The following is an 18,002-nucleotide window of genomic DNA, read 5'->3' as shown; positions in this document are numbered from 1 at the left end:
TTACCATTATTTTGATAGGTTAGAATATTTAGTAATAAATTAATCATTGGAGTTCAAAATTATATGAAAAATAAACATGTAAAAATTATAATAATTTTTTTAAATATGCATCGTGGTGTCCACTACTACCCTGCAAAATTTAAAATTAAAATTCAACTTGTGTATGGAGAAACAAAAAAAACAAACTATATTATGAGGTGAAATGAACTAAATGATATAGCTTGGGGGGTAAGTTGAACTTAGTTATAATTTAGGGATTATTCAGACTTTGACTATGAGTAAATTGGACTTTGTCCTATATATAATATATATATAGCTATATATAGTTATATTATTATTAAATATAATTACGTTATTATTATTATTATTATTATTATTATTAGAGCAACTATTTTTTTTGAAAAAGAAAGGTTCTCCGGTGTTGCTCGCGTTTTGTCCATGCATATATATGGGCGCGCGCGCGCGCACACATCATGTCGTTGTTTGTTGCCTAGTCAGGAAAATGCATGTTTTCATGTCCCCGCGGCGGCACCCAGTGCAGTCGGGTCCCATCGTTGTTTGCATTGATCGAGACCACGCATCAACTTGTACATGCCCTGGATAATCACGGGTCATTAACCAGGGTAGTTAGTCATGCATGTCATTTAAAGATTCGCATATATACGATCGAGCGATCAAATCAGGATACAGTGTTAGCGGCACAGATGGTCGAGCGCTGTCAGATCACTTTCGGTTAAAAGTTGAGCCTCAGCATACAGTAGCTTGTCACATGCCTTTGGCGAAAGCATCAAATTGAATGTAACTCGTCCAAATTGAAGAATGATTATATTCTGAGTATGTTTGGTTGAGTGCGACGCAAATTATTACTGTTTTGCTAGCTGCTTCTCCGGCCAACTAATAGTATTTTTCTCTTACACCAAACTAACATCAGCCACCAACCACCAGCCAATCAGCAATAATTGTCTGTCACAACAAACCAGTATCAATCACCAGCCGCATCTAGCAGAACAGAGTGACTTCTATAAAATTATTGTCCCACAAACCCGTCCATGTAGCCAAATAAATGGAGGGGTCACTAAGCCGGCCGGGTACGCATAGTTTTTTTTGGTAGCCATGGCATGGCAAGTCCCTTTTGGCCAAACAATTCTCTCTCTAGATCTCTAGCAGTGCACTGCAGGCCCACAGCACGATTCCAAGCAGGCAGACCACCGGCACTGCACACTGAAAAGCTCAAGAGATTTGCAAATATTCTCACACTGTTTACAAATATACTACTATAGAACAAAAAAATAAAAAAAAATAAAATTAAGGCCAAGAAAGAAACTGAAAGGGCGTCGTACCTGACGCCGTACACCCACTTGTACCCTCCTCCACTCCACCTGCCCACCCACCCCACCTCGCGCCCGACAGCCCACTGACCAGTGGGTCCAGGTTCCACGCGGCTCCACAGGCCAGCGTCACGGCAACCACGCGCTCGCGCCCGCTATAAATTGGAGCCCTCATCCCAGCAGCCAGGCAGCGAAACGCCTCGGTCGCTGCTGATCGGAGATGAGGCAGCTGATCCGGCGGCTCTCCCGCGTCGGCGACTGCGCGTCGGCGTCGGCGTCGTCCCCGCGGCGCGGCGGCTGGAGGAAGGCGCGCGCGGGGACGACGCCGGAGGGGCACGTGCCGGTGTACGTCGGGGCCGAGGAGGCGGCCGTGGAGCGGTTCGTGGTGCGCGCGGAGCTGCTGGGCGCGCCGGCGCTGGCGGAGCTGCTCGGCCGCGCCGCGCAGGAGTACGGGTACCGCCACCAGGGGCCGATCCGCATCCCCTGCCCCGTCGCCGTCTTCCGCCGCGCGCTCGCCTTGGTTGACGGCGACGACGACGAGGAGGAGGTGGAGGACGATGGCGCGCGTAGCTAGAGCTCTAGTCCCCCGGGCGCCGGCTAGCTGCTAGATGCTGGACGGGCTCGTGGGCCTGGGCCTGGGCCTAGGAGGTGTAGCTAAATAGCCCGGAATTTTGAGAAACGGGCTTAATTTCTAAGGTCTTGTCTCTTTTTTTTTTTCCTTTCATGTTAATTACTACTACCTTGGCTCCCTCTTTGATGTTATAGTGATAAGCTGAGAGGGGTAAGGGGTGGAGCATGCATGAGCATGAACTAGCTACTCTCATGCTAGCTAGCTGCCTAGCTTCAACTGCTTTTAATTTGTGTAATGAAATATATACACACACTACTATGAAGGATTAAGTTGACTCATTGCTAAATTGCAAACTCCTTACTTTGACCTTCTTTCTTCCTTTTCAGGATCACTATACATATGGTGCCACTATCTGCATGCATCGCCCGTTTTGGCATTGGGTGGTCAATATCACCCCTTTAATTATGTACACTGACCAATAAACTAAGTAGCTCCGTACTGAGGTCAGAAAATCCATCCTGCACAACAACGAACTACAACACCTGACCTAAGCCTGTGCCGTGCGGTACGGTGCTCTATCATATATCACATACTCCCTCTCCCTCTGTTCCAAATTATAAGACATTTCAAAAATCTTAGAGAGTCAAAGCAATCTCAAGCTTGACCAAAATTATAGAGAGAAATATAAAGATTTATAATATTAAAGTGATGTACTATAAAAATATAACTATTAAAGAATCTAATGGTACTTAGTTTATATAATAAATGTCATTATTCTATTATATAAATTTGGTCAAACATAAAAAACTTTGACTCTCCAAGATTGTTGGAATGTCTTGTAATTTGAAACGGAGGGAGTACTTAGCTTGATTCTTGTAGCGCAGATGTACTTCTCCGTATGGACTGTCCATTGCCTAATGACAAACCTAGCTACCACTACCATGCTATATGTCATGCATATGTGCCCATCTCGCACAGCTCTTCCCAGCTTCGGCTTCACCGGCTATGGAAATTGAGGAACTGAACCAGAAGACAGGTGAAGGGTGTGCGTTTTTTCACTCCCTCCATTTTAAATTATATATCGTTTTGACTTTTTTATATACATAGCTTTCGCTATCCATCTAGATAAATATATTATATTTATATACATAGTTTTTTTTATTTAGATTTATCAAACCTGTAATATTTTGGAACGGAGTACATCAGGGGTCGACTTTGAATAATTCTCATGCTGCCATAAGCTAAATATTACACGGAACCAGTTTAGGAATTTGGATAATTAATCCTCCCTAAACGGTGCATATAGAAACAGCATGGATCGATGATGCACATGCAGGAGCCAGTAGCATGTCAGCTTCATTTTCTGCAAGCGGAAGACGATGTGGCCAGGTGCGTGCCGGCAGGGGACAATGACGCGCGGCCTGACGACCTGGCAAATAAATGTGATTTACCTCATTTGCTTGAGATCGATGGAGGGTCCGACCGATCAGTAAAACTAACAAACTACTCCACCGTAGTGGTAAGCGAGCAGTTAAAACCAGCTAATAATATGCAGCACGAAATAATCGATTGGTCGTCGATGATTCCTTGCACGCACGGCACGTGCACGTACGTACGAAGGTGTCGGCGGCTGCGGGCGCACGCCCTCCACCGTACCGATCGCCTCAATTATTGGCGCAGCGCCGTACGGCAGGCAGGCTGTTTGGTGACATGTCACGGCTCATCAACAGATTTCTAGTACGTAATTCTCAGCCAACCATGAATGAACAGCCTAACCTGAGAACTCAGCTCATCACTGGAAAATTTCAGCTCCGTGTCCACATGCATGTACGTGGTGCGCCACCGTGGCGCCCAGGTGGCTTGATGAATGAGGACCAGAATTATATTCCAGCAAAAATAAATCTTAGAGATGGATTAGGACGCAAGGAATTCAAATAAAATGTATGACAGGTTATCTGGGCCAGGTTTTGACCAATCTGAGAACCCAGAACAAGTCACAAATATGCAACCTGAGGATTTGTTGACCTGTATGAGAACTCAGAATAACACAAGAAGTAAAATCAACTTCGGCTCTCATCGATCTTGTTTCAGTTTCATATTGGAGAGTCTGATGTATCATGTGTAAATGCTCTGCAACAAATGTCTCAACTACATGCCAATCAGGGAGTCCATTTTACAACAGTCGCATCGATTTTACAGTATACAACAGCCAGACTTTTTTTTTTTGAAAAGTAACAGTCGGACTTTTCACAAGGAACTTGAGGATACCACCCATTCACGCGACATTTTATTGTTGCGGAAGTCGCTGCTCATTGCAATCTCAGTACGCAAGCGAGTCCTCTTCGTTGTGCGGGTTTTCGAGGCCAGTAATGTGCTCCTTGAAACAAGCCGCGGCTTCCTCCCTCTCGTCGAGCTTGCCGAGATGGTTGTATGCCATTGCCTTCAGATAGTATGCCTCTGCTGCCATCTCATGGTACTGCATCGGACAAGGGATTATTTAGCGTATCTGATGCCACAAGTCTTTATGCAAGCAGCACAGAATGTTAGATTCTAAGTGACATCTTGTGTTACAGAAAGGCCGGATCAATCAGCTCACCTCCAAAACTTGCAGATCTTGGGTGGCTTGGTTCAGAGGATCCAGGACAGCTTCAGGATTTTCAGCAACTGCAAGAATAAGAGGGTAATAAAGGGAAGAACTAGGAAAGGAAAGAACTGCATCCATATTTTTAAGAATCATTTGCAGGTCTACCTTCTAGCATCTAGGTATATGTATCGAGCAGATCAATATACTGACAAGTTTACAGATCCTTAGCTTAAAATGTTTAGGGAAAACACGCCAAAGATCAATATGTGGTTGCTAAACCACAATATCACAAAAAGGATCCGCCAAGAGGTTGTCAATTTAATGTAACATGAAAGTACGGCAAAATACCTGAGAATTTCGGATCAGATAAATGGCACTTTGCTAAAACAATGTGAGCTCGAGCACACAGCTCAAGTCCACCATGACCAAGAATCATGAGAAGGCTCTGGTGGACAAGACTCAAGGCCCTCTTTGCGTGGCTTGATCCAAGAGCCAGCCACAACTCAGCAAGAGTAAGTGTGGCTGAGGCTTCAAGAAGATCCAAGTTGAATGATTTGCAGAATGATTGGCTGGCTAATGCATAAGGGAGCCCAAGGACTGCATTGTCAGATTTCTGGGAGAATCAGAAAGAAAAAAAAAAAAGATTACTAGCTTGCTCGCTGCAGGATTGCAGTATTTACCAGGTTGTAGTTTGCAGACAAAAATGGATATCTTACTCTATGTATTTCAGCAAGTAATAAAAGAACACTTGCATTCTCAACTTGCATATTGTACTTGTAGCACGTAGAGAAAAGAGAATTGGCCACAGCTGCAGCCTGCAGAAAGAAGTCAGCTGTCATAAATAGATCTTAATCTGTCAGTTCATGTATTGCCAGGATCAGGAGGACCCCTGTAAAACTTAAAGGAAGGAGGGGAAATATCATTCATGCAGTGTGCTTGGTAAGATACATGGGTAAATGAACAAAGAAGATGAAATGCATGCCTCTTGTGTAAACACAACAAGTAAGCAAGTCCAGAACCTGGCTATACTGCTTTGCAGCAAGTAGAGTGCGAGCACGTCGTACACTAGCTTCTATCTTTAGCTCGATGTCTACTCCAGAGACAGAAGATGACAACACCCCAAACTCATCACAGATTTGCTGTGCAACTTTTAGATGCCCTCTACATATATCAATTTTACACACATCAGAATATGGAAACCAAATGCAACTACCAAATGAGAGTAAATTTCCTGTATGCCATTGAAAAATTGAGATGATCCCTTATGTGCCATTGAAAATTAGCTCATTCCTTCTATGCCATCATTTATAATTTTTCATCCCCTCCATGCCATTTCTGTTAACTCTCCCTAACAGATCCGTTAAAGGGTATGGCGAAAAGACAAAAGTGCCCTTCCATTCCTTCTCTGCTTCCTTTTTTCCCGAGCGGCACACCCCCTTCCCATTCCAACGCCGAGGATCCCGCGCAGGCGAAGCCGGGCCGGCCCCGCGCGATCCCCTGGGCTGGATGACGCAAGCTGTGGCCGCGCACAGTGCTGCCTGCCCCCTCTCTGAGCGCTGGGCTGCGGGCACAGGCTGCTCGATCGTCCCGGGAGGCGGGCGGCCGTGGAACGACTGGCCGGAGGGGCGATGGGATTGGCTGATGGAGGGGGCACGCGGGGCCCGCACGAGGGAGGGAGGCGCACAGCTAGTTTCCCTCCGGCACCAGCCAATCCTCTGGCGGCGGCGGAATGGGGAGGGGTGTGCCACTTGGGAAAAAAAGAAGTGGAGAAGGAATGGAGGGGCATTCTTGTCTTTTCACCATACTCTTTAACGGATCTGTTAGGGAGAGTTAACGGCAATGGCATGGAGGGGATGAAAAGTTATAAACGATGGCATAGAAGGGATGAGCTAATTTTCAATGGCACATAAGGGATCATCTCAAATTTTCAATGGCATATAGGGAATTTACTCACCAAATGAAGTGCAGAAACAGATCTGTACCGATGAAGTGCACGCTCATGTAGTATCTGCATTCTAAGAAGCTGGATGTGCAAACTTGTTGAGGATGGGAACTTCTTTTCAGCAAGCTTTAGAGCACAGAATGCAGCTGCAGATAAATCACAAAATATAAGGCCATGAGAAACTATGGATACCTGCACAGTCCTTAGATGCTACAGCCTACAGCTATAGCACATATAGGTTGCATGAGAACTAACCAGAATATCCTTTGAACACTGCCAATTGTTGAATTAGCTTGACATAAGCTAGTGACAACTCTGATGAACTGTAGTAAAAAATACAATGCCATCACAAATCCAGGTTTGCAAAGCATCACGAAGATTTAATTCAAAAGTTAAAGACTGCATGAGACAGTTAAAAGAATAGTGGCAGTACAATATATAAAGAAGTAAAGGTATTGAACAGTAACTAAATTTTACCACATTCCCACCTTGCAGCATCAGCAAAGCAAGTTGCATAGACCAGAGCATTCATTCGTACCATCGGAGCACTGTTAAGAGGGTTGACAAAAAAATAGAAAATATTACTTTTCTAGAAAGGGTGTAGGTAGAATTATAGCACACTCTAAGATATGATTTGATATGACATAAAACAACCATAAAAACGTAATGAAAAGAACCTCTAGCAAATAGAAAACAAGCAAGACAGATAAGTGGATCGGGGGCTGCAGTAAAACACACAATACCTGGATTGTCTAAAAGGTCTTATTTTTATAAGATGATAGTACTATAGACCAAAGGGTAAGGTACTATAGGCTTAAGGCTGATAATTCCTGGTACCAAATAAAATATCAATCGCTAGTAGCCACTATGAGCAAAGCTCTTTTAGTTTGTTTGCCAGGTATCTGGTCTTTATTAGTTGCAAGGAACACTTGTTCATTGCTTATCCAAATTCCAAACCCTCCCTTTCCACAATACAACACTTTACAAGCTGGAAAAGATTGTAAGACAACCGCTACGAAAATTGAACCCTTGCATAAGTTGCATTAACAGAAAACAGATAGTACCTCCCATAGTGCTCCCATGCGGTGGCTCTCAGCAAATATCCTGAGCCAGCTAATTGCAATACTGGTGCAGGTACTGGACTTGGCTGTGCAAGATAATGGAAATTGTCGAAGTCATTATGTAACTTTGTAGATTTCATAGAACTGCTACGCCATGAGTTGGAAGCAGCAGACAGATTCCTAAGCCACGAAGTGCTAAAACTACCATTATCATTTGAGGTAGATAGAGCATCTGTTCCAAAGTCAGTCAACACACGGGTACTTAATCTCAAATTCTGCAAAAGAAAAAACATGAGAGAAATTATTAATACTTTAGTATAGAGGTAAATATATACGCTGCTCGCAAGGATGTGCATAATGATTTGAGTTTAAAGTAAGTGCAGCATACCTTACAGACATCTGCAGGACATGTTCTAAGCTTTGTAGATGCATTGGGACCAAAGGAGACTAGTGGTCTTTGGACATGCTGCCAAGTGAGAAACAAAGGTTTACAGTCAGAAGAAAAGGATAAAAAGATAACAATGATCTGTGAAGTACACTGAGTATTCTTAAGTCGCATCTAGTCCTTTCAAGATCAAAGGACTGATGCCTAGTAATAGTAATATCAATACAGCAACTACCAAACTGTAAGTTCGAAGATGAGTCAAGTTCAAATAGTGATATAACTAGGAGAGAGATGCACAGATGGATAATAAATGAACTTAACCATGGCAATGTATTAATGATGTTTTCCTACAATCAAATAATACCAATACTAGCAGGGATCGTACCTTCAGGTCGAATTTTGCCAGAGAAAGGTGATCAAAGGATAGCAAGCTAGGAAGTTTCAATATATCAGCTCTCTTGAGTGATCTCTTTAAAAGAACGAGTAACTGTTGCTGAATCGATAATGGTGTGCCCAGTCCAATATTGGTCCCGAGTGAATATGGCGAACTGATTATTCCAACTGTGTTTGACATGCCTATCTTTGATAATAGATTGGAAATTGCTCCTAATACATAGGCTAGGCATGAATCATCATTATTCTGGGAAAAAAACAAAATGTAGGATCTGTTAGCACAACTGAAGAGCACCTATTAGTTTGCATAAATGTTAATATCATTGGGAAACACAGCAAACCTCAAATTTTGTTTATGTACGAGAACTTATACCAAAAATCCCTAATTTAGCAATCTGAACATTCGAAAAATTGGACTCTGATGAACCAAGGGGCTTCAACAAAAGGCTGTTCAACTAAAAATTTGGAGAGATGCATCTTCCAAAAATTGTCATGTCACCTTGGCATTCCAGGAGACACATAGATACAATATATATTTAAGAACCTGATAGGACAGAACTGAAACTCTATGACAAGGAGTGTATTTTTCAAGCTGTGATACTATTAAAACATGCTGGGGACTGGGAGTGTCATATTTACAAAGACTAATGAAATTTGATGATGCATCATCCTATCAGGTTACAAGATTTTATTTCAACTGACAGTTATTGTTCAATATAGAATTATTTGGAACTAAACAGAGAGACCAGAATATAATTTCGTGGACCAACAATGTGGCTAAAATATAGGAAAATCCAAACCATCCCGCCAGAACTATCTTAGCAATAGAAAAATTAACTGAAGCTTTCCTCATGTATCTTTAGTAGTTCGAGACAAATTTAATTTCAAGTTTCATTCAAAATAATTGGATACAAGCATATCTCAGAAAGATACCAATTCAGTAACTTACCATTTGAGAAACACGCACTGCTTCTGCAAATGCCTGGAAGAAAGCAAGCCAACAGAGCATAAACAATTTGCAATGAAAAAAGTAGTTCCAAAAAGTGATGGGCTGATAGTACAAAACAAGAAAAGTGAATATGTTACATTACCTCTAGGGCTTTCTTAGGATGTCCAAAGTAACAATGCAAGTTGCCTAAGCATAGCAGGGCACTCTCATACTTTCCAACAACAATATCTTGCATTGGAGACATAGAACGACCAAAAAGTCCTTGCATCCCTGCACTACATCAACCACATAGAATGACCAAATAAGAACATGCTTACAAGAGTTCTATATGTTTCCGACAAAAGTTCATGCAAAACATGTCATGATTTCATAAGCTTCTTCTTAACTTGAAGTGTTAGGTAGCAAGAAGGGAATAATGGTTAATGAAGTATTGAGCAAAACTGAATAAGGAAACAAAAAAACACAATGGTAAATGAATATTCCTGTGGTGGTTTTACTTCACATATGTGCTTTCATGATCTAGCCTAAGGGCAACCTTGTACATTGTATTATCACAATTCCATCTATCTTGCTAATAAAAAAGCAAAAGAAATTGAGGTAAATAGATAGACTGCAGCATTCTTAAAAGCGAACAGAAAGGCCATGTAGTACATTAAACATGCTAGAGATTAGCATTCCATGATTCCATTCCTATAACTGGCATACTTGGTTAGTAGCCATTGATTTACTAAAGTGAATACTTTGTTAACATTTGTTTGAATGAACAGAACAGTGGGCCAAAACATCAAGCACGACCCAGTCTTGACTTTGTCACTAAATGTTCAAAACTGCTATATACTTACTAAGAAGATGGTTAAATACGAGGCACAGCCCATCATATAATAGGGACAATGCGACTGACCTGTAATCAAAGTAGCGGTGAAGATTATCCAGTGAAGCAACATAGTCATCATGGCAAAGTGCATTCAAGTACTGCAAGAATTGGACCTGACAAGCAGAACATGAATACGAAAAATCAACGATTGGCATTTAGGAAACATTCACGGTTCCAGAGTTTCCTAGAAAATTAAAGGCAGTCACTGTGCCATAACTTACACGATGAAGCTCCGGAGCTAATGTTTGAAGCCGTGTCATTGTGGCATTAAATGAATTCAAAGGCACTGAGCTTGGATCCCTATAACAGAAGATTAGTCACTAAAGAGTTTTATCTTTCATGTCCTTTTAGAAGAGTAGAGCAAGTTTGTGGTAGTATTTACTATTTAGCCTGCTACATTTGATAATAGATACTCACTTCTCAAGAATATCAGCTTGTTGGTTAAGATATGCCTCTAATTGCCACCTTGATCTCAGACATGTTGGGTTGTCATCCACTTTAAAAGTATTAGCTAGCATAAAAAAGGAAAATATCAATAAAGCTTTTTAAAAGAAGATCTTCCTTTTGACACCCAGATAAAACTAAAATAACTCTCCACAACAATATTGCATAAAGTATTGAGAAGCTGCACTATAAAATTTTAAAAAAACTTGTACCCCTAATCTATTTGGTAATATAAACCAACTAACTAGCACAAGTACAAAAAAAAAAGAAATATCACAAATTATACCAAAATATAACTTGCAATGCTCTGCTTTTTCAGGATGGTATTTGAGACAGAAACATGATGGTGAATGCTTGTAGGCAAGATAAGTATATAATATTATATGACAAAATAAAAAGAAAGCTACAACAGTAATCCAGCTAGATGCAATTACATAGATGCTCTGGGAGTATGGACTTTGGAAGCAATCTATCTGGGCTAGCCCAGTTCTCTAGTACCCAATGCCAATATTGTAACATGTTAGGATGCAAACTCAATAACCTTGGAGTCAAAAAAATACTCGTACTGGATACTGTTCCTTAGAATCAAATACTAATTCACGCAATGGAAACTGGACAGCCATTTCCATTGTTCCAGATTACAGAAAAAAATATGCAAAAAAGAAACATGGGACAGCTATCCTTCCAGGTTATGATCGTCCCTTTTCCTTTCATTCTGGACTTCGGTCAGAAAATGTCTATGCGCTTTATATTTATTTCTTTTTTGGCATCTTGCAGAGATTGTATGCTTCTACTAAAATCAAAGAAGAAATCATGATAGAGTTTACAATTCAGACATACTTTCATCAAAATCATGGAGTGACATTGGTGCGCAAGTTCGAGCTGAAGAGCTCTCCCCCATATGGCTCTCAGAGGCATAACTTTGGGGGTATTTCTCAAATATACCAGCTTGAGAACCTATGTCAGCATCCATCAAGTTGTTCATTTCAGTATCGAAGTCCTCATCTTCTGCCAAGTCATATGAAGCATAGGTGGAGTTACAGTACATCACAAGATCTGCCAAAAGATGGCATACACCCTACATAGATTTTCAGTGAACGCATCAGTGTCTTAAAGGGAAGGGGGGAGGCAAGATATGTGAAGAACAAGTTGTTGTTGATGTCTTATACTACTTGTAGCACCTCAAAGGTCATTGAATTGAAGGCAAGTATGCAGCAGCGAAGGAAAACTCCAAGTTGACTATTTGGATCCAGAAATATGTCCTCGGCACTTGCACCTTCGGGTGCAGTGAGCACACCTGGCAAAAAATCATTTCAGAGTTAGCTGTATAATTGAATGGATCTCTATTGAGTAAACATAAATGACCCGAAAACATAAACATAACATGTGACCATCACCTCGTAGCTTATCGAAAAAGTTGAACAAATCATCAGGCGAGTTCAGCGCTGACAGGGTACTTGTCAGCTGCTCACACAGCCAACCATTAGTTAAATTGTCTACCACCTTCAGCTGCCTCAGAAGTTCCTCCAGTGAAGGCTCCCGAAAATCATCGCACGACTACAAGATTAATAAGTTAAGCATACCCGCCACACCTCTGCGAGAAATAGAAGGAAATGGCGGACCGAAGAAATAGTTGTGCGGTCACAAGAATACAGCTGTTAGAAAAGATCGACAGGGCACCAAAATTTCGAGTAAACAGTGGTTCATTTGCTCGCAGGAAGAACAAGCTGGGTCTACAGTCTAGCACAAGTGCATATACTACGGGGTTTCACAAAATCATGGAGCTAATTCCAAAATCCTTGAGATCTTGACGCTCCCAATCTAAATATATATATAAAAAAACTCCACAGCACCATTCAGCTTAGGTAGCGAGCACAGGGCATCGACAGGACCATGAGCAGAGCAGCATTTCGAGGGGGAGCAAGCAAGCGCGCGTATGGGCGTACCCGGGTGAGCGTGAAGAGGAAGAGCCCGAGGCGGTTGTGGTGGGCGACGGACTCGAACGGGAAGGGCGGCACGGAGTCGCCCCCCGACTGCGCCGGCGGCGCGAAGGCCTGCACGAGGTGGCACACCGCGATCTTGTGCGGCGTCAGCTCCAGAAGCGCCCTACCGGTCCCGCCCACGGACGCCGGGTCCGCCGACCCCGCGCCGCCGCCGACCCCAGCAAACAGGCTCATGGACGCCGCCGGGCCGTCGCCGCCGGCGACGAGGGTTTTGAAAAGGGAATTTCTCCTCTTTTTTGGCTCGGTGACGAAACGGCGGAGCGTGGAGGAGTGAGGTTTGGGGCTTTGGGCCTTCGTCGCGCGGATTGGAGCCCAATGACGAAAGATGGGCCTAAAGTTAGAGACGTGTGGGCTTCGTGTAGTAATCTCGACCCAATCATCAATTTATTGGCTGAAATTTTTGTTTATTTTCCTTTCGCACGATATTTTTCCGTGTCAGCAAAAACCGGTCTACGTCTCATCGTTGAAGACAGTCTTATGTCTATTACTAAAGTTGAAGGGAAAAGCCCAAGTCCGAGCAGAGGACGCCAAATAGACATTTCCTCCCTCCTGTCTCTTCAGGGTTCCTTTCTTTTTCACTCTTGTCAGGAAAAACTTTTTTTTACTGAAGAAAAGGGTCAGTCTTATGTCTATTACTAAAGTTGAAGGGAAAAGCCCAAGTCCGAGCAGAGGACGCCAAATAGACATTTCCTCCCTCCTGTCTCTTCAGGGTTCCTTTCTTTTTCACTCTTGTCAGGAAAAACTTTTTTTTTACTGAAGAAAAGGGTTGAAGCTTTCGCCACCTTTCATCCTGCAAGCGAGGCCATCCAACTCACACCGGTGTGTATCACAGGATGTGGCTTAGGGCATGTACAACGGCAATTAAGAAGTCGTCTATATACGGTTTATCCCGTTTATCAAGATGATTAAATGTGTAAACGGCTTGTGCCGTCGTCTCGCGAGACGACGGCGTTGGCTCGTGCTCAGAGGCCAAATCGACGCTGAGGAAGCCGTTGTAGCTGCAGCTTCGACTCACCTACGGTGGCGAGGGATCCGGTGTGCTCCGATGTGCTGTGCGCGCGAGCGTTTTGGCACGGGAGAATCTGTCGAAGGAGCTAATCTCGCCGCTCGCACCGGCTCGCCGGAGGTGGTCTGCGCCACCACTCTCACCTGCCCACCGGAGGTGGCCGATGCGCCGCCGCTAGCGGGTGCCCGCTGGAGGAGGCCACTGCGCCACCGCTCACGCCTGCCCGCGCTGCGCCACCGCCGCGCCCTTTGCATCACGCGCTCGCCACCACGCCTGCAACCCCCTAGCCAGCTTGCCTGCAGCCTGCTCTCCCTGGCCACCACTTGAGAGGAAGAAGAGATTCAACGGAGAGAGGATGAGAGAGTTCATGGGACGACATAGCAAACGGAAAATATTGGGGCACTGGATTTTGTAGAAAAAAAGGTCGCAGAGGGGAGATAAGGTTGGGCCATCATTGGCTCGTGGGTGTAGGACTGTAGGGGGTCTTTTTTATTTTTTTATTTTCTATTAGCTTTTTTTTATTTTCTATTAGTTTTTAACTTTTTTCTATTCATCTTTTTTTATTGATCTCAATTGTTTCAAAGATGCAACAAAAATGCATACAAAGATCTTATTTAGACTAGATCATGGTCACATATATTTATTAAATAGTTTGTAGACAGCTAAATAGACGATTCATTGTACAAACTGTCTATTTACTATTTGTATACACTGTTCAATGTACTTACAGACGGTAGCTGTCTGCATCATTGTACGTGCCCTTAGGGCGAGCCTCTCTCCCAACCACAGGCGCAGTAGTGTCTGATATGCCACTTGCAGCGCGTGCACACTCCCATTCCCATAGTTACCGGCCACTAATCTGCAGACTCACCACAGGTAAAGCCAGCAGAAGCAGGCAGAGACAACCAGTCACATGCACCGGACCACAGCCAGTTGCGGCTCTCATTTCTACACATTTCAGAGAGCACCAGCCTCACACCGCTCGCCACTAATAACAAGGCTAAAACTAGTTAAAAATGTCAGTGGCAGGTTAGCACAGTCCGTCATTCAACAATGCAAGATTAAGGCAGTCTGATTTACCCCAAAACAGAATAACAGCACCTGAAAAGTATCTGAGCCTGGACTCCGAAGAGAAGTGGTGCAGGGAGAACAGTTATCCACAACTAATAATGCTTCTTGAATTCTAACTTTCTTTCCATTCTGTGTCGTGACAAGAGCTGAGTATTGAGGGACCTGGTCCCCTAGACTAACAACTGTGTGTGACACACAGGCTTATGCCATGCAGGCAACTGAAGCTGATTATATACAACACCCAACAGATCTCCCAAAAAAAAAGAAAAAAAAAGGGAACACCAAGCTGAGAGAAGAAAAAAAAATGAACATCTGATCTTCAGACGCATCATGACCCAACAGCTGCTCTTGCGTACGCGGCTGGCAGCGACAGCAGCTTCTTCGCCTTGGCTACATAGGCGCGCTTGGTGAAGTTGTTGTAGTCATTCGCCTCGATGGCATCGAGGATCTGCCTGTACAGCCAGAGGGACGCGAGGACCTGCAACAGCAGAATTGTGGAAAGAGTGAGCGATTCGGAGCCAGTTAATAGAAACAGCAGTTTTCCTGGAGATTCAAATTGTAGGCATAGTTAAATGCAGAATTTTCGAGGCTCACATACCGGCCATCTGCTCGCAGAGTCTAGATGGGCCACACCCTTCTCAGCCTCGTCGAAGAACAACCTGGCACGCTGAATCTGGCCCTTCATGAATCTCCTCCACTTATCAGTCACTTTCCCTCTGAAAATGTCATCTTCCGTCAGACCTGCCTGTGCAAGCTCGTCCAGTGGAAGGTATATTCTCCCTCTCCTTGCACTGAAATTCCATCCACAACAACAGACACACTACATCACAATCAAGAAAAGGAAGAAAAAATTATACTGAACAGCGACAAGTTAACATGTTCCTTGCTGACAATTAGGCAGAGTAAAATACAGTGCACCAACTAGCATTTTAAATACTATATTCTGCCCTAGATAATATCGCATAAGTGTTTGATATAAAAATTATCGGGTGCCGTGTCAAACAGATGTAGGCCTGGCACTGATCCAAAACACAATTATATGCTTAGTGGTGGATAAAGTTGGTACTTACTCTTCGCCTACATCTCTGAGAATATTCGTCAGTTGGTTAGCGATGCCAAGAGCCAGTGCAGCATTGTACACGCTCTCAGTAGAGGCCTTTGAGTCTGGGGCGATGCCCATTACAGGAACTGTCATGAGGCCAACTGTGCCAGCGACGTAGTAGCAGTAGAGGTAGAGCTCATCAAAGGTCCTGTACCTCGACTTCCACAAGTCAAGCCTCATCCCTTCAATCATATCTTTGAATGGCTGTGAATAGAAAACAAAATTGCAATGTTGCAGAACAATCAGTAAATTGCAGTAATTTCTAAATTTACTATTGGATCTTCAAGACATGTCGCGGCAGTTTCAGTTGGCTGATTTTTTACCTGGATATCTACCGGAAACTTTGACACCGTGTCTGAGAGGGCTGCATCGTACATGTCATACGGACGGCCTTCGAAAAGATCTTCTAGCCGCTTCTCCCACCGATCAAGAGCAGTCGGTGTGATGTACGACGCGTTAGGACCATCCACTAGTTCGTCGGTTCTTCTGCACCATACTGCAAAATTAAAGGGGACAAAAGCACATGAGAAACTGCGACTTCACAAACAAGGTTTAGAAGGTTAGTTTCCAAAACTGACAGGGATAGGTAAATCCACAACTTACCATAGATTGCCCAGACAGCTTCGCGCCTTTCAGGAGTCATAAGCTGTGTGCCTGAAACAGATGATATCAAATGTCAGTACTAATGATGAAGCTACCGGTACTCAGTCATAGGCCCATATGGTCATGGCAATAGAAAAAACACACCACTTATTAACTTATAATAAGGTCAGAGATCCAAGATGCTTTAAAAAAGGTAGAAAACTAAGCTGATTAAATCAAGCCCATGCGCCTCCAGATCATCGATCACCCAAACCCCACCAATCACTCCCAGGCCTGAACCTGAGCACTGAACTTATTGAAGAAATAGAAATCAATCAGCTGCTGCCAGTAGTCCATAAGTCCACAGCCGAAAATATAAAAGCGCGCAATCGCTGCGGTTGGATCATTCCCTTGAGATAGACGGCCAAGACGGACAGCACCCAGCACCCACGTGCACCGTCTTGTCACCTACTGAGGTCGGCGCGGCGCAGGATTCTGAATGTCGTAATAACGTGTCCAGTTGTAGAGACCCGGGCGAGCAGTCCCTCATGTGGGCTGCGGATCCGGCTAGGGACAGTGGGGGGCGGCATCTTCCTAATTTTATAGGGAGCTCAAATGTTCAGGGTTGTTGTGCAGAGGTTTGGAGCACTGATCGCTCGCTGTTAGGACTTGGGAGTGTATATGAATGTCACAAGTAGGTACCACAATTATCTAGTTAAACTAGTTAAAAGCTGATACGATGAAAAATTTAAAAAGCATTCCCTGAATCGCGCTAGCCGGAATCGCATGCTAGGACGGGTGGCTAGGGCAACGGAATCTAATGGCTCCACAGTCCACACCACTTGGCTCCCATTCGGCTAGCGCTGGTTAACTAGTAACCGTACTACGCAGGTAGCCGGGAATGAATTAATTAACTATTAGATAATAATAACGGGAAGAGGAGGATCGGAGAGGTAGCACGGGACTGACTGACCGAGGTAGAAGGTCTTGGCGTACTCGGCGCAGACCTCGCCGCAGCGGTCGTAGGCGTCGCCGAGGAGGCCCCACCCGCGGAGCCCCTCCTCCTCCTTCTCCTCCGCCCAGCGCGGGCGCCGCCGCGCCGCCGCGGCGCTCGCGACGGCGCCCTCCACGAGCGCCGCCTGCCGCAGCACGACCTCGTAGACGGCCTCCTCCGACGCCGTCCTCGCCACGGGCGGCGCCGCGGTGGCGGTGGCCGCGGCGGCGGCGAGGGAGGCGCCGCCCCGCCTGGGCGGGAGCGGGAGGACGCCGGCGCCCCGGCGCGGGCGCTGGGACGAGGAGGAGGTGGGCGGGTGCTGGGGCCTGCAGCTGGCGTGGTGCGCGGCCCAGACCGCGGAGGAGCCCGCCATTCCGGCGAGGATCGGAGGGAGGGATCGGGCGGCGGTGGCGGATGGATTGGGTGGGAAGTGTGTGTGACTCGTGAGCGAGAGCGCTCGTGCCTCGTGCTGTTGGGTGGGCTCGCGGCCTCTCCTCTTCTCGGGCTGCCTGCCTGGGTGCTCTTTTTAAATGGTTGGGAGCCGTTTGGTCCGTTGATTCGGAGGCCGACGTGGCCTCTCAACTCTCGCAACACAGCAGGTGTGCGTTCCCAAAAAAAAAAAAACACAGCAGGTGTGCAAAGTGCCGAGGTTTTTTCCCCCGCCTTTTTCCTTGTTCATCATTCATTCACAAGTGGCGGCGCTGCGCTTTTGC

General features: G+C 44.8%; 3 protein-coding genes across 3 annotated transcripts; 1 reads left to right on the top strand and 2 right to left on the bottom strand.

Annotated features, from left to right (window-relative positions):
- Nucleotides 1-1,427: 1,427 nt before the first annotated feature.
- Nucleotides 1,428-2,237, top strand: LOC120700205 (auxin-responsive protein SAUR71-like). The gene has a single exon (XM_039984422.1). The coding sequence runs from the start codon at nucleotides 1,549-1,551 to the stop codon at nucleotides 1,900-1,902; it is 354 nt and encodes a 117-aa protein (XP_039840356.1). The 5' UTR covers nucleotides 1,428-1,548; the 3' UTR covers nucleotides 1,903-2,237.
- Nucleotides 2,238-3,954: 1,717 nt separating this feature from the next.
- On the bottom strand, nucleotides 3,955-13,283 carry LOC120700204 (anaphase-promoting complex subunit 5-like). The gene is made up of 20 exons (XM_039984421.1): nucleotides 12,478-13,283; nucleotides 11,929-12,088; nucleotides 11,713-11,828; nucleotides 11,372-11,609; nucleotides 10,505-10,598; nucleotides 10,309-10,387; nucleotides 10,115-10,200; nucleotides 9,356-9,488; nucleotides 9,214-9,246; nucleotides 8,257-8,511; nucleotides 7,875-7,952; nucleotides 7,490-7,761; nucleotides 6,914-6,973; nucleotides 6,681-6,748; nucleotides 6,466-6,571; nucleotides 5,503-5,644; nucleotides 5,200-5,298; nucleotides 4,832-5,096; nucleotides 4,496-4,563; nucleotides 3,955-4,375 (listed from the first exon to the last, which is right to left on the bottom strand). Exons 1-20 carry the CDS (start codon nucleotides 12,706-12,708, stop codon nucleotides 4,220-4,222), a joined length of 2,739 nt encoding a protein of 912 aa, XP_039840355.1. The 5' UTR covers nucleotides 12,709-13,283; the 3' UTR covers nucleotides 3,955-4,219.
- Nucleotides 13,284-14,693: 1,410 nt separating this feature from the next.
- LOC120700201 (phytoene synthase 2, chloroplastic-like) lies at nucleotides 14,694-17,794 on the bottom strand. Its single transcript, XM_039984420.1, has 6 exons — nucleotides 17,269-17,794; nucleotides 16,317-16,367; nucleotides 16,037-16,209; nucleotides 15,682-15,917; nucleotides 15,210-15,402; nucleotides 14,694-15,089 (listed from the first exon to the last, which is right to left on the bottom strand). Exons 1-6 carry the CDS (start codon nucleotides 17,660-17,662, stop codon nucleotides 14,940-14,942), a joined length of 1,197 nt encoding a protein of 398 aa, XP_039840354.1. The 5' UTR covers nucleotides 17,663-17,794; the 3' UTR covers nucleotides 14,694-14,939.
- Between the last annotated feature and the right edge of the window lie 208 nt (nucleotides 17,795-18,002).

Source organism: Panicum virgatum, chromosome 3K (genome assembly GCF_016808335.1).
Source record: "Panicum virgatum strain AP13 chromosome 3K, P.virgatum_v5, whole genome shotgun sequence".
Taxonomy (NCBI): Eukaryota; Viridiplantae; Streptophyta; class Magnoliopsida; order Poales; family Poaceae; genus Panicum; species Panicum virgatum.
This window is presented reverse-complemented; position numbering and strand designations above follow the sequence as displayed.